The 24865-nt window shown below is 31.6% G+C and overlaps 1 protein-coding gene across 8 annotated transcripts in view; it reads left to right on the forward strand.

The window, feature by feature from the left end:
• GLRB (glycine receptor beta) overlaps positions 1 to 15298 on the forward strand; it is a 49771-nt gene extending 34473 nt beyond the window's left edge. For 7 of the 8 annotated variants that reach the window (XM_039876229.1, XM_039876226.1, XM_039876230.1 and 4 more), the window contains 6 exons: positions 616 to 845; positions 951 to 1033; positions 2600 to 2740; positions 5160 to 5312; positions 7148 to 7440; positions 12768 to 14070. In XM_039876229.1, coding sequence (XP_039732163.1) covers positions 616 to 845; positions 951 to 1033; positions 2600 to 2740; positions 5160 to 5312; positions 7148 to 7440; positions 12768 to 13064 — 1197 coding nt within the window. In that variant the 3' untranslated portion in view covers positions 13065 to 14070. Of the gene's footprint in view, positions 1 to 615; positions 846 to 950; positions 1034 to 2599; positions 2741 to 5159; positions 5313 to 7147; positions 7441 to 12767 lie in introns of all 8 variants that reach the window. The other variant, XM_039876225.1, reaches the window with a different exon arrangement.
• The last annotated feature ends 9567 nt before the right edge of the window (positions 15299 to 24865 follow it).

Here is a 24865-nt window from a genome sequence, read left to right on the forward strand (position 1 = left end):
CAATTTTGCCAGAATGCATTTCATTGGCAAATATAAAACACGTTTCTAGCTTCACATATCCTTAAATCTATATGTTTCGATATAATTCAACTTTTACAAAGTTTTAAAATTAAAACTTTTCAGATAGGCAGAGAACTAAAATAAAATATTTAGCTATTTAGTAGATTTCCAAACATTTTTCTACTATACTTGAATATAACAATATTTACAAATTTTGCATGTGCTCTCATCTGTTTTGCATAATCCAAATCTCATTTGATTATCTCAAATTCTCTTAATAATCATTTACATGTATGAACAGTCAAGGATAGTCTCAGGAATACATATAATTTTTGTAGTTTTCTACTCAGCAAAAGACAAATAAAAATATTTCCCCTTGACTTTTTATCTATCTTTAACTAAGTTTTATTCTACTTTTTTGTGGGGAAGAATAATGGTAATGTTTAGCAATTCTCATGCTTTTATGATAACATCACCAAACCAATGGATATAATTTGTGTTTAGATGAGAAAAAATACTTCTGCTGCTAATCACTGAAATCTTTTTTATTCTGGCACTGATGCATTCTTCAAAAATAGCAATATACCCACACCTACACTTTTTTTTTTCCTCCAGGACTACAGAGTTAACATCTTCCTGAGACAAAAATGGAACGATCCCAGGCTGAAGCTCCCTAGTGATTTTCGGGGCTCAGATGCATTGACAGTGGATCCCACAATGTACAAGTGTCTGTGGAAACCTGATTTATTTTTTGCAAATGAAAAAAGTGCCAATTTTCATGATGTAACGCAGGAAAATATCCTCCTCTTTATTTTTCGGGATGGAGATGTCCTCGTCAGCATGAGGTACACTTTTATCTTTAGTGTTTGTACATTTATATTTTCCTTTTAAAATCAGTGTATCACAGAGAAATGTGTTAAATGACTTCTAAGACCTCTTTCTATTTTCAGGTTATCTATTACTCTTTCATGTCCGTTGGACTTGACCTTATTTCCCATGGACACACAACGTTGCAAGATGCAACTAGAGAGCTGTACGTAAATGAGACACTAAATGACTATAGGAATAAAAATGTTTAAAATTTCTAGACAATGCATTCTACTAATATCTTAAATAACAATGGTAAAACTAATGCTTTTAATTAAAAATAGTCATTAGGATAGTTTATTTAGGAAAATTATAATTAATCTTTCACTCTATTAATTGTACTAAAACAGATACTTTTGGTACTACTTTTTGATTTCAATTAAATTGATGTAGGTCTACACTTCTAACTATTCCAATTACCATTTTCATTTGAAGTAGTAATATAGGCAAGATAAAGGAGAATATTATATTCTAATAACTTTTTGATGTTAAAACTATATTTTTAGAGCAGAAAATTTGGAAAAAATTCAAAAAATGTTATCTGAATTCTACTAAGCATTCACTTTCTATAGATGTATAAAAAATGATTTTTTACAAAATTGGATTTTCTGTGTTTCTATGATTATATATTTTTCAGGAAATAAAAGATGTACTAGATGTGTTAACTAAAATAATTATTTGTCTCTAAAACATATTCATTAATTTACTATGATGCTTATCTTTTGAAAATAAAGCCTGAAAAATTAACTCTAATGTAAGAAATCTTTAGCCCGGTATATACCATGGTATATATCTATATACCATGACCTATTTCTGCAGAGAATAAACAATAGTAACCTTGTAAAATGTGTTGTATAAGCTTGCTAAATGATATGCTTTAAAGTTATTTGGTAATCATTTGCTTATTTTTTTTTAAATTACTGAACCTGGATACTAAATTTGAATGACATAATATTTATTGCTTTCTTTCTATAAGATGAGATTTTCCAGATGTAAGTGTATGTATGTCCATATTGGTGTATGCATTGTACATATGTGTACCTGCGTGTCAGTATGTATTTGTATAAAAAATTCCAACTGTTTATATACAATTATATTACCAGAAGAACTAAAGAATTGCTTTAAAAAATATGTGCACATTAGAGTTGAACAGCGAGTTACTATATGATACGAAACCCTGTGTGATCTTGAATAGTAGCCACGTTACCTAAGCCCAAAATGTGTGCTTCCGAATGCTATAATAGTGTCCATTTGGGGGATTGTTTATTGCTGTCCCGTGGCAATGTTGCTCCTTTAGAGAAGTTTGTCGTTAACTTTGGAAAAAATATTTCGATGCTTACATTTCTTTAAAAATTTCCAGGTAGCATATTTCATGATTGTAAATGCATATATTCAGAAATCAAGTATCACTTCTTTATTACTTTTTTTTACTGATGACATTTCAGAATTCTGACAAAGTAATGTACTACTGTATATGACACTTTAGGATTTTAACTATTTGCAGTATACTGATTATTTTAACTTGTTCTTTCTTTAACACAACTATCTGTAACTTCAGTGCTAATATTTTCATCAATGGCCATAGATTTTACATTTCTATATTCTTACAACAATTTCGTATAAGTCCCTCTTTTCTTAACATTTTGATATTTAATACTTAAATTATTAAAATATTTAAAAAGCATTAATAATTATATTTCAAACTAATATTTTTATTTATTTTTGCTTATAGTTGGTTACACCACTGACGATTTACGATTTATCTGGCAGTCAGGGGATCCTGTTCAATTAGAAAAAATTGCCTTGCCTCAATTTGATATTAAAAAGGAGGATATCGAATATGGTAACTGTACAAAATACTATAAAGGCACTGGTAAGTAATATTGTGTAAGTAAAACTAAGTCTTATTTTAAAGATTCATTTTAATATTAATATACAGTAAGGGCAGAATAGAAGAAAACTAGTTAAAAAATAAGGTCAATATTGATAAGTAGTTTATATTTACATTTATATATTTAAATCTCTCATAAAATTACATTCACTGAAGTTTTTAAAAATTTTTTTATTACTGGAGAATTTTGATTTTCTGTAAGTAATTCTGGGTAGGAAGAGGTTTTCAATTTTTACTTCAGTACTATGAACTTTGCCAGACTGTGGTTCTCATAGATGTTGCCAAGAAATTCTACTCCTAGTAAGATTCAACTTGGGGTCAAACATTATAGATATGAACAATGTAATCCATATATACTGGTCTATTGTCTTTTGGGCAGTTTTTAAATACTGGTTGACCCATATTCCTAACTTTAAAAAGCATCGCTCTTCATGTTGTACAAGAAACAATAAATGTGAAATAATTGGACATCGGTAAATATTCTTGTAAAATATTCTTGGCCTAGGTTATGGAATAGCTAGTTATGAAAAGCACGACAAACTAATATCGTTCATTAAACTGCATCAAGCTTTTACATCAATGAAAATACAGTAATCACTGCAATACTTTTATAGTATGAGAAATATTCAACTTTTAATTCTCTACTGATAGTTATAGGTTATTGAGCAGTTTTATATTCTTAAATATAGTGTTATTTCACTTAATATAAATAAAAGTGATTGAATTTTGATTATTATTGAATTATTAATACTAATAATCAATTCAACTTGTAAATACTACACAGTTCTACTTGTATATCAGGAAGTAAATCAAGATATAGATATTCGGGAATAGATATAAAGTTTACATTTATTTTAACATTTATTTTGACTTTGCAAAAATAAAAATATATGTTGTAATATGTAGAATTTAGAGAGATCAGATGTTTGAGCTAACATGCTGCCTTCATGACATCATCAAGGACAAAAATATAATTTAAAACATTCTTGTCAATATTAAAAGCTAGAGTGAATATTTGCAATATTAAGAGTATTATAATAATGGCAACACTAGAGAATTTGGAAATAAAGTTCATTTAAACATCTGTGGTTGTTAACCTTCAAATAAAATAACCAATAGTCCTTAGGGACTGTTTATATGTAGGTGTTATGTAATCTATTTACATATAAATGTTATATATAATTTCTTAATAACAGATTATCAAATAGTCCTTAGGGACTATTTACATATATTTTATATAATCTAGTTACATTATGTTATGTAACCTGTTGATTTATTTGAAGGTCAACAATCACAGATAACTTAAACTAACTTTATCTCCAAATTGCCTAGTGTTACATTCATTATAACACTGCCAGAGTGGAGGGACATGGAAGGATGGGTGAAAAAGTTGATGGAGAATAAGAGGTATAAACTTCTAGTTATAAATTCAGTAGGTCATGGACTTGCTGACTGTCGCCAGGTAAATCAGTGTCAGCCATTTTTATTTAAGTGCTTAAGGCATTAAATATTGTATTTAAATGCTAACTGAAAAAATTAAAACATTTAAAAAATAAACATCTGGAAATACTCCAGTGCTAGAAGAATATTTGTCACTTTTCTTTCTCGTCAGCAAAGGATATTAAGAGGCTGCTCATAATTTGTGATTAATTTGGAGGAGTAGTTGATGTCATGGCAGCTCTAGGATTATGTTGAAAAACAATTTCTGCATGTGTCTCAGCTTCTGAAAATGAAGTTTTTTTTTCTTAATTAGACTATGTTTGAGGGCCTGGATTAGAGGAAGGGAGAGAATTGAGAGGAATGTCAGATGATTGCGCTTTATAATCTCTTATCCATATAGATTGAAAACACTTACTTTATATCCTTTATAATATTTATTTCCAATACTTTCTTAATTTTTAAGACTTAAATATGCATATGAGATATTGTAAACTGCCATCCGTTCTAGATAAGTAGTACACCTAGCTGAAAAATTATACTGACAATATGTAGTCCAGGAGTGTTTTTTTTTTTAGACTTGTTCTACTTTGATTTACTGCTCCCTGTGTAACTCCTTTAAATCATTTGCTCTGAGAATACCCAGGGATAATGAAAAGTTTAAGTCCATTGCAAATTGTCTGAACAAAGGCTTAAAAGCTGAAACAGTGACACAGTAGAGCTGAATGTGATGTCTGTTTCTGTGTCGATGAAGTTGCCAAAGGTCAGGTGAAACCGGTCCCATATGTTAACCTTTTAGATAACATCAATTATATATATTTACAGAAGAAAACCCTGGTTTTGTGTGTTTACTTTGTGAAATTGCCTCACATAGAAGTGACATAACTTATAGGCAGGCACATTATTGATTTTCGCAGTTGTAGGTGGGTGAGAACCTCATACTTTTAATGTTTGTTTCTGACAGGGTACTACACGTGCGTGGAAGTCATCTTCACCCTAAGGAGACAGGTCGGGTTTTACATGATGGGTGTCTATGCCCCAACCCTGCTGATTGTGGTTCTCTCCTGGCTGTCCTTCTGGATCAACCCAGATGCAAGTGCTGCCCGAGTGCCCCTGGGTAAAGTGTGCCGTGCTTCTCTCCATGTCAGGAATCTGTCACGTCTTCATTCACCAACTATTTCATCAACTGTTTTGAAATAATGAGTCTGGGAATTGATGGCAACATTTTTTTTTTATGACTTCCTTCAAACCTTGACACTGAACTAGAATTTCTCCATGTGTCTGTATTTTATAGTTAAACTAAATTTTACTCTTTGTGTTCTTGGGGTATTATCATTTATCCTATCTGGACTTATGAAATAATTTTTAGTAAGTGATATTCACTTACTAAAGTCTAAAATAACTAAAGTCTAAAATTCCCAATAGTGCCAAAATTAAAAACAAGTAATTTCTATAGAAATCTTTTAAGTCATATTATATACTATCTCACACTCTTAATCAAGGAATATGGAGTATAATTTATCTTTTTAAAAATGACTTAGCATCATTTTTCTAAGCATCAGTTATTGTGTGCTATATATCATCAGCTATACCTAGAGAGCTTAAGTGCAGGTTTTCCATCCTCCCCAATTTGTTATTTTTAATGTTCTGTGACAGAACCACCATTAGCCAGACTTGAACATTGTGTCTGTATAGAGGTTACCACTCTGTGTTTGGGAAATAATCAAGAGCCCATTTAATGGGTAAAGTGAACAAACTTCAAACTAAGGACATTGTAATAGAACGTTTCATTTGTAGTGTTTTAAAATTTTTCATTACTTTGTGTGTGTGCATGTGCGTGTGCATGTGTTCTGAATATCGCTTGTAACTTACATAGGTAAGGATGTGATATGTAACTTCATAGTGGCTAATTGGTTGCAGCATTTCATTTTTTTCTTCCATCAGAAAAGCCTCGTAAAAAGAAAACTCCCTCCTGATTTATTGGAGGAATTCAATGAACTACAGATTTTAAAGAGTAGGAAACCAGGAAAGAAATGATGAAAATGACAGCTTTATCTGAATAATAAGAAATTTAGTGGTTTACATCTTAAGAAAAACCAAATCTATATCAAAAATGTGGAAAATTTTATTCTAATGGTCATATATCTGTGATGAAGACAATGACAACTGACAGATTAGTTCTTCAAGTGATGAGAATTAACTATGCAGTATAATGTTCTGGGAATAAAACACCCAAAACTAGATTTAAAATTTTAAGCTTGTCAAAAATATTATGCATATCCCCAAAATAGTCAATATTTTTTGTTTATTAGAAATATCTTTCTGTCATGCAGTGATATAAATTGAAATGTCAGGCTTCCAAGGGTAATTTGGAGTTAGCTTTTCATATATGGTTAATATTATGTATAGCAGAATTTTATTCTTTCCCTGAAAAACTGGAATCGTTTGTTTCTCTGAAGTAACCAAGAATGTTCTTTACTTCGTCTTTTCTATTATATTTTTTAAAATTGTGACCCTTATCAGAAAATTGCTTTATATGTTCTATTTGTGTTCCGATCTAGTTGTTCATGGGAGAAAATTCAGCTCTAGAACTGTCTAAAATAATGCTAGAAAATGAAATAAGCTTCGTTGCTTCTTCAGTGATATGATAGAATAGTTTTAGATATCTTGAATATTTAAACCAGATACAAATTATGATTTTTAAAGCATGGCTTAAATTTATATTTCTTTGTTTAAAATGCTGAGTATTTACAAATATCCACAACCACATGTAATAATGCTTACATAATAAGTATATATGTATTATTTCTTCCACTCTTTGAGCTTTAAATGGACCTGATGAATTGTTCATGGCCCTTTGGAAGTTTTCAGAGAGGGATTAGTCAGAGTAAGGATTGCAGGAGATTTCACAGGGGTAAACAGCAACTCTAACTCCTACTTCTGTTTCTGTAGGTATCTTTTCAGTACTCAGCTTGGCCTCTGAGTGCACAACCCTTGCTGCTGAACTGCCCAAAGTATCCTACGTGAAGGCTCTTGATGTATGGCTCATTGCTTGTCTTCTCTTTGGGTTTGCTTCCCTGGTGGAGTATGCTGTTGTTCAGGTGATGCTGAATAACCCCAAACGAGTTGAAGCAGAAAAAGCCAGAATTGCTAAGGCTGAGCAAGCAGATGGGAAAGGTGGAAACGCAGCTAAAAAGAATACTGTGAATGGTACGGGGACTCCAGTTCACATTAGCACTTTGCAGGTAAGAATGAAATCGCCCAGCGAAATTATTTCCCCCATCATGGCTCTCTGCAGTGTCAGGAGAGAGACATTTTTCTGTGGGTTTAATAAATGTTTGATAGAATTGGTATTCACTCATTTTTCTCTCACAGATGTAAAGGAACTAAGGCCAACATAATTTTTGGAAAAGATATATGAAACACTTAGGTTACAAACTAATTAAGAAAAAAAAGACATCTTATCAAAATTCCAGGAATTTGATAAGGTGTTGATTTAATGATACAACTCTGCTTTGATGGTCACCATCCAATGTGGAAGCCTTGCCAGAATTACAGACCTCCTCCTGTTTCTCATTTGAAAAGCTTTAGTGAAAGGCCAGAGGGCTTTTGGAGAAGCAGTGATCTTCCACCAACACTGAAGGCTTAGGGAAGTCATGCTCTGGATTAAACCCCCTGTTCCCCATCAGGTTAGAGAGCTTCACGCAGAACATGACCGGCAGGCTACTTACTCATTGGATGCCTGGCCCGCAGGGATACTATCCCCATAGTTTGGGATCTGTCCAGCCCAGTGGTGAGTAGGGAAGAATTGGACAGGTTTAACTGCCTTACATTGTCTTGCACTTGATAATAGGTCTAAGAATAGTGGGCAGTGTTTCTAGGGTCAGTTACTGATAAATCCTGGAGCAACAGGATGCTTCACGGATTAGGATAGCTGTTCACTTAGCCTAAAGTGCCCCTGATTGATGCCCTCTGGTCAGGAAGACTAGTAAACCAGGGGACCATTTCCATTGAGGATCTATACTATCCTATAATCTTGAAAATTTGCCTTCTTTGCCTATATTCTGGCTTCATACTATATCAGTTTGTTGACTGCCATCATTCACCATACCTAGAATGTTAGACAAGTATGTCCCATATATTTCTTTAGATGCAAAAACTAGTGAACAGTATGGTGTAACCCATAGCTTTTTGTTGTTGTTGTTGTTTGGTCTTTGCAAAGATTAAGTATGAAATTTCCATAAATGCAGAGCTGTCATGCCTTAAAGAAGTCATGTATTTGACATATCTAACCCCTCCATTTACATCACCCCATTTTTACTTCTTCCTCATGTTTCCAACCCACTAATCTTCCCACCCTCGAACTTAGACCCCGGTCAAGAGATCTGGCGACAGAAAGCAAAGATGTTCCATAGAGCAGGTGCTTGATTTCCAGGGGTGTCACAATCAGCTCCATTCTCTGGTATGTTCTGGGGCCTCAACGACTGCAGAAATTCTCTAGTATGAGAAAACAGCCATGTGCAGATAATCTTGGAATTTTAATAGACTCTGTGAACTGGGGTATTGAAGGAAGGAGATGTACTGGAACTAGATTTTTGAAGTACTGTAGAACATATCAAGATTATTTATGAACATAAATATAAGGATAAATAGGATCCAGAATATTAGAGTAAATTATATTATTTTAAATTTATCTCTCAAGCATTAAAATAATTACTTAATGTATAAAAGTTCAATATATTTAAGAACTTCCTTATTTTAATTCTCTGTTTTTAGTTGCTAATAGAAGCACACATCTCTAGATTCTGGAATTGCTGACATTTTGTTACAAAAGTCATAGAGTGATGCTTAGAGAGTTTAAAAGTTGACCAGAAAATGTACTATCCAGAAATAAATGTAAATTACTTATATCTTACATGCCAAAATGTAATTTCCAAAGTTAACATTGTACTTATGTAATATTTGTATCCTGAGACAGGCTTCAAAATGAGAATATGAATCCAAAAATAACTTAGCTTTAATATACACATTAAACTTATAGCAAATGTGTAAGCTTGATAAATTAGTACGATTACTACACATTGTCATGTGAAAGAAAATATAAAAAAGGAAATTTAAAATTTTTTGCCTTTTTAAATTACTGGTTTTGCTGTGATAAATATAATTATAGTTTTAGTTTCAAAACGTATTTGTTCCAGTATATTTTGCTTTTCAGAACACAAGCTTTTGCTGAATAATTTCAATTAGGTGATATGTCATTTATTTTTAGATAGAATAACAATATTAACCAAAGGAAATAATGAAATTTGGATTGCAGAAAAATTTTGATGCCGTTTTTTAAAATAATATTGTACTTGCTAAGTAAAGAAATTATCAAGTGTGAGAAAGATCAATGATTTTTAATCTAGCTTTTAGAAAGGAATTTTCATAATTTGCCTGCATACAAATATATGTCATTTATAACTGCCTAGATTTTCCTCCCTAAATTTAATACTTTCTTAGCTATTCCAATATTTTTGTTACTAATTTAATATTTACTCATAGGTTTCTCTTTTATTCAATAGATACAGTTGAGGACCTACTGTTATTAGTATCATCCTATTCTCAAGACATAGTATATGCCATGTGTTATTTACAACAAAGGTGTTGTGAATAAAAGCAAAATAATATCCACGCCTACGAATTTGAATAAATTAAAAATAAAAGCTGCTGTCCACGCATGAATGACATAGTTGCTTTTTTATGGTAACAATGTTTTTAAAATTAAGGATCGATTTCAAGTTGGTACAATATATAGTGATTATTCCTTTCTGAACATATTTTTAGCATCTGTAGAAGATATCATAATCACCATGAAATAATACCTAAGTCTTCTGACCAAGAAATATCATTTAAGGTGATTTGCTTTTAAATGGGTGCAGATGCAAACTGAAAAGGACCAGAAGGAAAATTTTAAAGGCTAAAATTGAAAGCATTAGAAAGTGTTTACATCATTTTTTTATTCTTGACAGTCTCATTATCACACTATCTCATTTTTGGTACCAGTAATTGTCAGAAGTGACAAGTTTATATGAAAGTGAGACACAAATTCATATGTGGAAAAAATGAGAAATTGTAAATTAGAGGTTTACTCTTAAGAAAATGTTAAGTACGGTTATTGTTTTATTTATAAGCAGTTTAACCTCTCTTCATGTGATACTATAATTATTCAAAATAGTATTTATATTGTAAATTCTTTTGCACTTTCATATACATATGATATGATACTTATGTGTAGAGAATATTAACTAAAAAAGAAAGTTATGTTTGTGTAAAATCTCTGATAAATGGATCAATATGAGATCAGCCAACTAGTTAATGAATCCTGAGCTATTTAACTAACCTGAGAACTTCTCAGTAGGAAACAATCTTTTACCTTATTCAGTTGGGTCACATCATTAAAAATTACTTCTGTAGTAGAGGTTTTCTGTGACAATTCACACACACATGTATGCACACACACACATACAACCCTACTGATTTAAAATACAAGATCTTCGAATACATCTTTGGAAAAGGTTTTAATAAATGATTAAAAAATTAGTATAAGCAAATAGAGGCTTTTTAGAGAGCTTTTCCATGTTATTATTTTAACATTCTATCAGAATAAACATAACATTCTATGTCTACATTGAATAAATTATATAGATAAAATTCTAAAATCATTAAAATTGCTGGCAGAATCTAAGAATATGTTTATGTAAATAAAACAGATGAGAAAATTTGGACTATTTATGCGTGACTTAGTTATGATATATAAATTTGGATTCTTGTTTAGTTACTTACAGGTACTAAAACCACACATACACATGAAGCCACATATAAAATACGATTTAAAGCAAATGCATTTCTATATAACTACATTTGGCCTTCTTTGTGAAAAAGTAAAAATGACTGAGAAGCAGTCATGCTCTCTTAGTCTATTGCAGAAGCTAGAGTACTCCTTTGTTTTGATAAGTGGTTCAAAAGCAAAGTTAGTGCCTCGAAGGCTTTTGGAGTGAAGAATTCGAAAGAGAGAAAGACTGGTATACTCACAGTGTCCCAGATTTTGAAAAACTGCTCTGATAGAGGATAACACAAAGATTTAATATTTAGAGTCTGGTCTCAACTTCTATTCCAATCAAGGTAGTGATGTACCATTACAAAAATTCATTAATACATGCTGAGCCTGACATAGTTCTCAAACAGCCCTGGAAAACCAGAACTTTAAATATGATCTTCTGTCTGGAACACTTACAGGGAAGGTATACGAGTACAAATGTGTGAGTCATTGTATATGTGCATGGCGATGGAGCTTAGATGACAGATTGCTTACTAAAAATGGCCTTTTAAAATTTCAAATTGGGAAATTTAAATAGAAAGCCTGGAAATTTATCTGTCTGTCTGTCTATCTATCTATCTATCTATCTATCTATCTATCTATCTATCTATCTATAAATGATGTTCCAAAATCACATGTGTGACTTTGTTCAGATAAAAGACAGTGTCCTGGTACCTGAGTGACTTCTGGAGAATCATTTGTTTTATTTCTTACATTAAGCATCATTTTTATTCAACCATAATCTAGTTCATGTAAATAGAACCTATATAACTAGTCAACTTATTATACTAATTAGGAAAAAAAAAATGAAAAAAGAGTAGCTACAGTCTACTAACAGTATACAATAACATAGTTTCCCTTTTCAATAAAAACAGTGAATGTTAACAGTGAGTATTTGAAAGGTGAATGACAGAACTCAGGGGTAAGAACAGATGATTAAGCAGTAGAGTTAAGATCTCTCCTTGCTGTATATCTTATACCCCACTGAGGTTAGCCTATATCTCTGTTCCAAGAGCATTTCAGATTGCTAGACAAAGTTCAGTGTGAAATCATTATTTTGTATATTTGGGAATTAAATTTAATAATTCAGAGATTAATCAATGGACTATCTCTGTAGCATATGATCTGGCTGAAATATGCACAATTTCATTAGATTCTCTGAGTGTGGTTGGCTAATTCAACTTTAGCCAACATGTTAGGAATGCCTGGTAAATCTTCGGTTCATGATAATTGTGACCATCTTTTAGTTCTTATTTGTGAGTGTGGGTTAGAGACACAGTTTGTTTCATTGGAGTAGTAAATACCTTAGTCATTTATAAACCACCCTATTTAGAAATATGGTCCACGGTGAAGTCAAATGTTAAATGTACAGGAAGATTCTCTAATTCATACACTGTAGTAATATGGTCTGTGTTATAGTTAAATATTGGACTTTTATTTATTGGCCTTTTAATTAAAAACTCACAAGCCTGAGAGCACCTAAGACAAATGTTTATTTGTACTTAGATCTCTTAACATAAAATAACCTATCAAAAGTTTATTCCATAACATCAGCCTTGTTACATAGACAACATTTTAGAGTTAAATGTTCAGGAAGTCTGGTGGTTTAGTCAGTTGACTATTATATCTGATTTTTAAAATATCCCTTTGAAGAGATGTGTTTTATAAATAGAAAATTCTAAATACACTATTGTGTTTAATTTTTATTCTCAGGTTGGTGAGACCAGATGCAAGAAAGTTTGTACTTCTAAGTCTGACCTGAGATCTAATGACTTCAGCATTGTTGGAAGCTTACCAAGAGATTTCGAATTATCCAATTATGACTGCTATGGAAAACCTATTGAAGTCAACAATGGACTTGGGAAATCTCAGGCAAAGAACAACAAGAAGCCGCCCCCTGCCAAACCTGTTATTCCAACAGCGGCAAAGAGAATTGACCTTTATGCAAGAGCGCTGTTCCCTTTCTGCTTCCTGTTCTTCAACGTTATATACTGGTCTATATATTTATGATAAATCTTTTCCATTTATATAAAATAAAATCCCATTTCATTATGACTAACCTCATTCATAAATGCCAATCTGTGAAAAAAACTGCATTTTCATAGCAATATATTGCATTTTGGATGCCATTTGATTATAAGAAAAATGTGGCACCTTAATTTTGAATGGCAGCATGGTCTTGTTACATCTGTGCTCTAATAATGATGTATATATGTATAGCGAACATACTGCTTTAGGAATACATGAAGGATAAGCATACTACATAAAATAAAATCCAAACAATTTTCTTTAGTTAATGTATATTGCAAATACTTCAGATGATTCTGGTAATAAAACAATGTGCACGCTGAATCCTGTTATGATCACCATTCTAATGTATGTAGTATTTCAAATTTCCTTCCTTGTAACTTTCAGAGAAAGCCATCTTATTCTTGTATAATTTTAGATGGTATTATCACAGATTAAGCAAAAATTATATTACATATTGTTTAAACTTTGTAAGTAGAAATATATCAGCTATAATTATGTGGGCTCCATGGAGAAATAAAGTTCAAACAATGACTAATTTGTAAAATTAGCTCATTTTAAAGTGTGCCTGTGTTGTCAAAATGCCAGAAAATAAAACACAGTAAGCACTTTTGAAACAAAGGGAAGTCTGGATTTATGTAAATTCATACTCAATTCTGGCTTCTGATAAAATAAAAATAAAGGATAGATACACTGATCAAATATTTCTGATAAAAGAAATTCTATTTAATCCACCTTAAAATTTAAATATATTTTCATGTATTAATTTTATTGATACAGAGTATACAAAATCATTGTGCCTTAAAAGAGTGATATATATTTTAAATTGGAATATAGTACTGGATATGTGATTTCACATCATTTTTAAGAAACCCAGAGGAAAATACCCTATTACTAGAAGTAACTGGAGTTGGGAAAAAAACCCATAATCATTTAAGAATTTTAACTTCTTTATTTTATTAAAATATTTACATATTTTTAAGCAAAATTATTTTTTCTGAAGTCATTTCTTATTTCTATATTTATTTGAATATTTTTAGATTTGTTATAAAACATTTAAAGTTTAAGTAAATAATATCTTTGTTCATGTTAAGGCTCACTTCTACTTATGTTATCTTTCTTGCTCAAAGTCTTGCTACTTAGATTTACTTACTTTGATCTTGTTTCAACCTGAAAATGGGCACCTTTTGGTCTATAAGACTCCCATTCTTGCTAATATCACAGCCATTGTAACTTTTTTATTTCTCATAGCTAAAATTAGAACTGTCAGTAATTAACATAAACATGAGACCAAAGTAATATATTTACATTATTTGGAAAGTTTTGTTGTAGCTGAGAGTTTATATGGTCAATTCGATAATAAAATGTGTTTAAATATTTTTTATGCTAATTGCCATATGTAATTCAAGGCTATTTTATTGAAGACTTTAATTTTTAAAAGATTCTCACTGATTACTAAATTTAAAAAAGAGAGAGATGTGATCTAATCCTATATAGTCCTTCAGCACCCGTAGTTACAAAAGTTCAGCCATATGAATAGGTTTAAAATGCTACAAGTAATCCTATCGATGGACTTCAATATCCTGCTAGGACCCCAGCAATAACATTTTAATGGAACTGTGGTAAGAAAAAATGTGTCTTGGATAGGACTTAAACCATTTAATTTTTTATTTATAATAATTATAGTTGCTTATATTCTTCTTTATACTTGCAAGTTTTATTTATATTGGAGGTTTGATTTAGTTTTAAGTGGAAAATGTACCAGATGTAAGACATGTCTCATTATATAAGAATTTATTTATTGAAAATAATGTGAATGAATTTTTTGTAATATAACATTATAGCCTCTTAAGATCAATTTTAATACCCAAATATATATAAATAGCTATCCCACGATTAAGTGTGTATGTATAACTATGAATGGAACATTAGATAATGATCATAACAAAGAAGTACAATCAGTGTCCACTAACTGTTGCTTTATAATTGTTATCTCAAGGATTTGGTCACTTAGTCCCAGAGTAGTTCCGATATGTGTATTTTAAACATTATGTCTTTCTAACTGTTGCTTTATAATTGTTATCTCAAGGATTTGGTCACTTAGTCCCAGAGTAGTTCTGATATGTGTATTTTAAACATTATGTCTTTCTAAGAGTCTTGCAGTATATTTACCTGGATATTCAGTATCTCCAAAATAAAAATTATCTTCTCACAAATCCCTTGTTTTCTATTTCTGTCAAAGTCATCACTATTCGTCACTCATATTAAATCTTTCTCATGCTGTATATGTACACTTTCAAGTACCAAGTACTATAGATTCTCCCTCTTACACCCATTATCTCCTATTTCTGCTGTCACCACCCTAATTCAGTTTCCCATTCTTTTTTTTTTTTTAATTTTTTAAATTAAACTTATTGGGGTAACATTGGTTAATACAATTATATAATTTTCAGATGTACATTATAATTTGACATCTGTATATTCTATCATGTGTTTACCACCCAAAGTCCAGTTTCCTTCAGCTACCATATATTTGATCCCCTTTACCCACTTAGCCTCCCCTACTCCCTATATTTGACCCCTTAACTATTTTACTTCCCCCTCCTCCTCCACCCTATCCTCTGGTAACCACTAGTCTATATTCCATGTCCTTGAGTCTCTGTTTGTTTATCCTATTCATTTGTCGCTTTTAGGTTTAAATCCTACATATAAGTGATATGTGATTTTCAACTTTTTCTGTCTGGCTTATTTCGCTTAGTATGATTATTTCAAGGTCCATCCATATTGTTGCTAATGGCAGTATCTCATCTCTTCTTATGGCTGAGTAATATTCCATTGTATATATGTACCACAGCTTCTTAAACCAATCATCTATCGTAGGACACTTCAGTTGCTTCCATGTCCTGGCCACTGTAAATAATGCTGCTATGAACATCAGCGTGCAATTATCTTTATGGATATGAGTTTTCAAGTCTTTGGGGTAAATACCCAGTAGAGGGATTGATGGATCATATGGTAGATCAATTCTTAGTTTTTTGATGAACCTCCATACTGTTTTCCATAGTGGCTGTACCAATTTGCAGTCCCACCAGAAATGTATGAGGGTTATTACTTGTCCTGTTGATCATAGCTATTCTGACAGGTGTGAGATAGTATCTCATATCAGATAGTATCTGCTTTTGATTTGCATTTCCCTAATAGCTAACGATATTAAGCATCTTTTCATATATTTGTTGGCCATTTGTATATCCTCTAGGGAGAAGTGTCTGTTCAGGTCCTCTGTGGGAGTAAAAGCAAACCAAATGAATGGGACTACATCAAACTAAAAAGCTGCTGCTCAGCAAAAGTAATAGTCAACAAGGTAAAGAGACAACCATCCGAATGGGGAAATATATCTGCAAGCAACGCCTCTCATAAGGGCCTAATACCTAAAATACATAAAGAACTCATATGACTCAATAACAAGAAAAAAACAAACGATCCAGTTTCCCATTCTTAATCAGACTATTACGATAGTTTACAATTTCGCTCCACTATAGCAATTTATTTTTGAACTAACTTTGTGATTTTCATTTTTTAATTACACAAGGAATACATGAATATCTTAATGATTTATAGAACAAACATGTATTTAGAGTAAGCATTTAAAGTTTCTGTTGTAGCATTCCTCTTTAAACTTTTCTCTCTCTTCTCAAGAGGTCACCACTGTCATGTATCTACCCAGACCTTATTCTAGGCATTTATAACCTCTATATAATTTTTAAATATATAAAGATAATTTAACATAATGGGATTTAACATAAAGGGTATTTTACCATGTGTATAGTTTTGCAATTTATTTTTCATTTAATATATCTTAGAGACCTTTCTATTTGAGGACACATTAGATGTTAATCTTCTGCCTTCTACTATTCTATAGTATGAATGTGCCTGAAATTAAGCAAGAATTTTGGTTGTTTTTCTTATGTAAAATAGTATTGCAATAAATTTCTTTATGCACATATATGTGTATTTCCATGAGGCAGATGCCAGAAATGGAGTTGCTGAATTTAAAGATGTGTACACATTTTAAATTCTGAGAGGTTCTCCCAAATTTCCCTCCAGAAAACTGCCAACGTAGATTTTTGCCATTATGTGTCCAAGCTCTCACAGTCTAGTCATCTCTTAACTTATTTTATGTCATTGACATAGTTTTATTTTTCAAAACACTTTTTTGACAATGTTCAGATGTTTAAAAAAGTTACAAAAAGTATTACAAAGAATTCCCATGTTCCATTCAACCAGATGCCCCAAATGTTAATATTTTCTCAAATTTGCTTTATTTATTCCCCAACTGTGTGTGTGCATGAGACATTTTTTCCAGAAAATTTATAATAAAGTTGCAAATCTGATGTCTCCTTATCTCTACATACTTTAGTGTATGTTTCCTAAAGCAGGACATTCTTTCATAACCAAAGTAGTACCAGGTATCGAGATCAAGAAATTAACATTGATAAAAAGCTATAATCTAGAGACTTTATTCACATTTTCCAGTTGCCAATATATTATGTAATATTTATTAACATATAAATATAAATTAATGTCATGACAATTAAGTGAAATATGTGAGACTGATTGGATCCTGAACAAAAAAGAAAACCTAAAACTACAGGTATTTTTGTTGTTGTTCAGGATCCAATCAGTCTCACATATTTCACTTGATTGTCGTGACATTAATTTCTTTATAATAAAGCTGTGATCATGTTATTCTGCTCAAACATCTTTAGTACCTTGTATTGCCCAATGAACCAAGTAAAAAATCCTCTATCTGACATAAAATTCTTTCTTACTAAGTGTTTAATTAATTTTTGCAGCTGTTTATCACATACCTCTGCTCACCTCTTAAACTCCAACTAAACCGATTTTGACCTTTATGTATCATATTTAGCAGTAATTGGAGCACCAGGTTCAGCCAGGTCCTTATCCTTTCAGGTAAGTGATTAATTTTACGTTTCACTATTTCTCTTAAGTGGGCCATGTTTTATGTAATATCTCAAATGCTCATTTTAACTAATATGTTTTCATTCATCATTGTTTTTTGAGTCATATGGTTTTTATCTCTGTTGAATAATGAAGTTAAAATATTTCCCATTACATATGCCTTAAAAACTACTCAATTTATCATCTATATTACTGAAAATTTCAGTTTACATAAATAGGTGGATATAAAATTTTAAAGTAGCAGATGACAAAGAATTTGAAATCTTTTTTATAACCTTTAATCAAGGCTTTCTCAATAGAATGTTATTACCTCATTTTAGAACAGTAGATTTATTTCAATTATATTTTCAAATCGAATGCATATGTTTATACAATATATCAAAAATTTAGCATTCACTAACTTCTCTCTTTTTATGTAGCTACACTTAACCTTTTAAAAGGTTATGGTAAAGTTCTGTCATAATGTCAGCTACATCAGTGGAGTAAAAATACTTTGTAGACTTATGATTACTATTAATAGACAATATAGATGTCATATTCAAGGTTAGTTATACTCAGTGTGTGTAAGCTAATATTTTATTTTTATTACATTGTGCAGTCTACCTATATACACGTTATGTATATGCATATGTTATTTTATTTTGTCCCTAACCAGCAAAAACAATGAGAAAATTAATGAATTCTATTTCCGTTGGAATTTCTGTACTCCAAATAAATGCATTCTCACTTCTATATGTATTTTTAAATTTCTCAAATCTCACATTCACACTCAAAACAGTTCTTTCTAAGTCCTCTCAAAGTAGAATACTAAACAAAAAAATCATAAATCAGTAAATGCTTATTGGGTGTTTAATATATTAAAGGTTTTATGTTAGCCAAGAATTGTAAAGATGAATAAAACATGAGTTCCAATCTTAAATAATAGTCAATAGAATGAGAAAAAAAGATATGCTTAATACACAAATCATTATAATATAAATCAGAATATAATGCATATTGAAAAGCATAAGAACAAACAAAATCAATCATTCGTCTAAAAGGAAAAGACCTGCTTTAAAGGAACATAAATAAGAAATACTTTAATATAGCTAAATACAGGCCATTTTACTATAGATTATACAATTTTGAAGCTAGACGTTAACTACAAGAAAAATTATGAATTGTAAAGTTCAGAAATATTGTAATAGAAAATATTAAAGTGCTATTTGAATTTTATTTCCTAGTTAGCATTGCTGAGGAAATAATGAGCAGTAAAGTAAATTTTCCTTAGTTAATGATGGAATGCACTTTACCTAATGTTCATTTCTTAACTAAAACTCCCATTTAATCTTAATCCTATAACTCGAAAGGATTTTCAGTAAATCCCAATTTCCAGCCTGAGGCAATTGCAGTTCAATTAATATCATTCGCAGTGAGGCAGCCAAAAGGAGGCAGAGCCCGCCATGGTTTAGCAAGAATTGCATTCAAACTGCAGGTCCTTTCCCAATCACCCAGCCAAATGGGGATTTTATTAGTCAATTAGCATTGTCTCACCCTATTCCACTGTTGACACATAACAGAACACATAACATTTTGTGAAATGGTAAACAAGATGAAGAGGCAAATAATTTTAGCTTTTGAAAAACTCAACTTGGTTTATTGTATATTCCAGTGGGATGTTCCTTTAAGTGTTTACTAGAGTTGAAAATGTAGCAGGAGGAAAATGGAATTTACGAATAGTAAACACCCCGTCTGATTCTCTTTGAGGACTTCAATTTCATGTCATCTAGCTTTTAGGACTCTCCTCTCTAGGACTAGAATTTGCTATACAAGGGCAGCATCATATCTGCTTGCTTTACTAACAAACGTAAGTATTTTTTAAAATAAATCTATGCCAGAATCTACAAGCTTTTCAGCTACAAAGATGATCTTTAACTTATTAGCTAGGAGAATATTATATGGAACTCATTAGGAGGGAATACCTAATAAATTCTGCCTTGGACTATTATAAAGCCTCTTTCTAAACACAGCTGCACTTTTCTGGTTCATTCATTTGTATACTGAAAAGCCCTTTCATTCAAAATTCATCGAGTTTCCAATCAGTCCACTGGCATCTTAGAAGCTTTCAAATTTCTAGATGAATTAATTTAAACGTCTAAATAAAAATGCGAAATTTCCTAAACAACATGTGTGGAACATACATTACATAAAAATAATCTAAGGGTCTAAAGTAAGCCAAAAGCCAATATTTTATGTAAACATATAGGGAAGCAGGAGAGAGTAGTAGAAAGACCCTCCGACTGGAATAATAATACCTGGATTATAGTTTGGGTTTGCCATTTACGACTCGCAAACCTTGTCAAAAAATCTTTTTCTCAGTTACCTTATTTTTAAAGAGTGAGTAAAAATAACAGAAGAATTGCTGATTACAATGTGTAAGTATGTCTTTCATAGTATTTACAAGCAAGAACTTGGAAACACAGTCCAGGCGAGAGTCCTTCTTATTATGGTAAATCTTGGCAAATTATCTTACATTTGTGAGCTTCAATTTCCCCATTATTACATGGGTAATAATGACAACCTAATAACATTACTGTGAGGATTTAATGTATTATTAAATGTAAAGTCCTCGGCAGAGTTTCTAGCACATAGTAAGTGTGCAATAAATTATAATTATTATCCCTTTTTACCTTTTTGTACTACCACTACTATACTATTTCTAGCACTAAAACTACCTGTAATGATGTTTCAAATTTTTCAAATTTTCTTTATTAACTTTGAGTATTAGGCTAAAAAATACACTGACATTTTGATATACAATAGGTGCATATTACTTCTGCCCTTTAGCAATTTTAGCACCCATAATCATTGAGATCAATTTAGAGAATAAAATAATGTCAGGACAGAAGCATTACCAGGAACTATAAATTGCATGTTAAAATATTCTTAAAGTTAGTAAAGGAGTTTTTGGAACACTTACTTGGATGTCCATGATTTAAAAATTAGGTTATGGGTAATGCAATATAATAATGCCAAATATTCAGAATCCATATATTTAAGGGTCATATTTTACATTTATCTTATTAAAAACTAAATAAATGAGACTATTTCAGAACTTTTTTAAAATAACAAGGAGAATAACATATTTATTCCCTAGATATGTTTAAAATGTTGTACAAATTGAGCTCAATCTCTTATAACTCATGCATGCATGGCATTAATTAAAGATAATTAATGCTCATAATGATTATCCAGGAAAACTGCATGATTCTGAAGTTCTTTCTGAAACAGAGGAAATGCTAAATTATGCTCAGTAGAATTGTAGTATTAATATATTTTATTATATTTCTTTGAAAATCGGTAATGCAACTACTGAACATAATGGTTATTTTCAATTAATCAAAATAGTCAATCCGATTCTGTACAAATACTAATGTGTTGCATTCTGAACTCATATTAAAAATGTCTAAGGCCAACTTCTAAATAATAAAATCGTATTTATCTGTCCTTAAGGAAATATATTTTATATTGTAGCCACAATATTTATCCGTGTATTGAAGAAATATTTCTTAAGCACTTGACAAATGACAAGTATAATGCTGGAAAGGTACTAAAATGAAATACATATGTGTATAAATAGGTATAGGTGAATGTATATTTGTATATACATATGCATATGTATGTGTGTATACACATACACATACATACATACAGTATAATAAAATTAATGGGTGTTTTATTTGCAATTAAGACATACTATATTTTTGCACTTTTGGAAGTCCTGTAGCATACCTATTTTATGTATATATGCAACAGTTTCACATCAAGGTTACATTAGAAGCTCTTTGAGAGAATGCCTATTTAAGGATCAAATAAAATAAGTGTGTGCTACTTGATATAAACCAGATGGCCCACAGAGAAAAACTTAGTCTCAACAGGTTGTTCCATTTATTTATTTGTATGCTATTCATTGAAAAACACTCTCATTCTTGTATATACCTCAGGTTTATTCTGCCCCACCTCATAAAATGAACTAGAGTCTCCCTCACCCCATCATTCTATACATCAAGAACAACTTCTTTTTTCTACATGCCAGTGGTTCTGGAAGGAAACACACCCAGCTGCCTCCCTACTCATTTAGTCTGCTTCTTTTGGATTTACATGTAATTCAGGCTGAATCTAACTCCTTCCAAATAGGCCAAGTGACTCCTGTCCTCCAGGGGGTTTTGGCACCTGCAGAATATCCTATCTCAGTGTCTATTCATGGGTCATCATCTCTGATCACAGCACAAATTCTTCTTGCCTTTCCATCCTTCCACTCCCATGATGCTACCCTCCTCTAGTTCCTTCCATTCAATTTGTTTTCTATGTGCCATCTGGAATGCCCTTGCCTTTAAAAATGAAAACTTTACATCCTTAAGTTTTGTGTATTTCATTCCTTCCCCTGCCTTGCCTATATTCAATTAGAACTCTCCAGATAACTGTTTAAGGTTCTAATTTTAAAAAATAAGACAAAATATTCATATATTACTTATTGATAAGCCTAAAGGGGGCAATGGGGAAGAGGAGCAACACTGAACCAGCACTCACCTTCCGCTTCGTGCCTTTGCAGCCCCATTTCCATGCCCTGTCCATGTTTCAATACCAGTTTAGGGGACCCCTGGGTGGGGGCAGATGAAGCAATAAAAATAGAGAAGCTTTCAGTAGATGACTATGCTACAGATCCCAGCAGGAACCAGCTCTGCATGGAGCTAGTCTCTATGCATATAAAAGTTTTTCCCCTACATTTAAATGTGTATAATATTTGCATTCATTCTCTGAACAAAATAAGAATGTTAATCAGTTTTTTCTTCTTTCAACATTATTCTCTCAATTCCTAAAACTCCTATAATTGCCTGAAATTTTTATTCTAGAATGCTTTCTAAAACATAGATGTTTATTATTAAATTCAGCATTTATTCAGTATTTATTTAGATTTGTCAATATATTTTAGTGACTCGCTTGCTTATCCTTCCCTCGTGCTCCACTCCTATCTTTTTTTTCTTATGGCATTATATTATTTAGAAGTTTTTCATCAAGATATTATGTACTGTGGTAAACTTTATGAGTTCATGTACACTTAAAAATGTCTATATTTCTCCCTTATTCTTAAATGACTATTTAGCTGTGTATGGTATTTTAAATCTAAAGTTGTCTTCCCACTAATGTTTCAGATGAAATGTCTACTGTCACTCTGGGTCTTGTGGGTGGTTTTTTTTTGTTTTGTTTTGTTTTTGTTTTTGTTTTTTTTGTAGGTAATCTGCTTTTTTCTCACTAATAGATTAATAGAATTTAGGATATTTTTTTTTTCCTTGAGTGTCTGAATATCAACTAGATACTTTTTTCTCTTAGTCCTCAACAGTTAGTGGATTTCTAAATTGAGGGAACTGTCTTTCTTAGTTTGGGGAAAAATTTATTGTCTATTAAATTACAGCTTCACCATCAATTTCTTACTCTCTCTGTCTGAAACTCCTGTAATCCTCTTAATCTGTTCATTTTTAAAATTACCTAGCATTAAGCTTTACTAATTCTCTCAATGATACGAGTAATCATAAAACACAGAGAAGCAGAGGTTCAGAATTGCCAACAGTCTTTTTTCCTTGATGCAAACTCTGATGTATGATACGACATCGATGAACCTTGAGGATGTTATGCTATGTGAAATAAGCAGGTCACAAAAAGACAAATACCATATGATTCTACTTATATGAGGTACTTAGAGTAGTCAAAGTCACAGAGACAGAAAACAGAATAGTGGAATAGTGGTAAATAGGATCTGGGGGGAAAGAGAAATAGGAGGTTATTGTTTAATGGGTATATAAGTTCAGTTTTAGAAGATGGAAAGAGTGATGGAGATGGATGGTGATGATAGTTGTAAAGCATCGTGAACATACTTAATATAACCGATACACATAAAAATGATTAAGGTGGAGGAACAGAAGTCCAGATCCCTCACTCAGAATTTATTTTCTTGGGCTTCCCAAGAGATCAGCTTGAATCTGGGACTTCACCTGAAGTTGCAACCATCTTGTTCTTGTTCCTTTTCTCAATCTAGCATCCCTTATTCCTTAGTTTCTCCTGGGAGCACTTCACAAATTACTTGCATTTGAATCTTTGGTTCAAGTTCTAGGAAATCTGACCTAACTAATAATGTCCAATTCTTGTCATGCTTCTGGGTAACTTTTATGTCTTAGAGGAGAGATGGCAAATGGGATGTATTTTGCCACCAAGCTCTTCTCTGACTTCCATTGCTGTCACTAATTATTACCATTGCACACACATACCATGGCTCTTCTCCTGCTCAAATCATGGGTGGCCTCAGAATTCTCTACAACATCCTTCATAAAACCACAGATAATCCTTAAATGTTTTAACTTTTTTATCCTCGATATAAAATGACAGTAAATAGCTGCAAAACTGTCCTTTTAAACACTCAGTCTCTCATCCCCACTATCTAGAGAATCTTACGTGTAAAATCAGATAAAACCCATGCTATATCCTGTTATATAGTCTACTTATAAGTAAGCATACATTGGTATTTTATTTTCTATATTCATTAAAGAGTTTTAAAGGGATTCTGCAGCTATGTGGTTAGAGAGAAAGACTACATGATTTTGTTGTATGATTGATCATTGGGATATCTTGGAATAATCATCAGTTTACTTGGAGTGTGCCTCTCACTGTTTTAAATTATATGAGCACTTAAATTGAATTTGGAAGTAAGTGTGTTGAAAGATGTGGTTCTTCCTTCTACTCCTTCAGGTAGCAGCTTCAAACTGGCTTTT

Source organism: Pteropus medius, unplaced genomic scaffold, assembly GCF_902729225.1.
Source record: "Pteropus medius unplaced genomic scaffold, Ma_sr-lr_union100, whole genome shotgun sequence".
NCBI lineage: Eukaryota > Metazoa > Chordata > Mammalia > Chiroptera > Pteropodidae > Pteropus > Pteropus medius.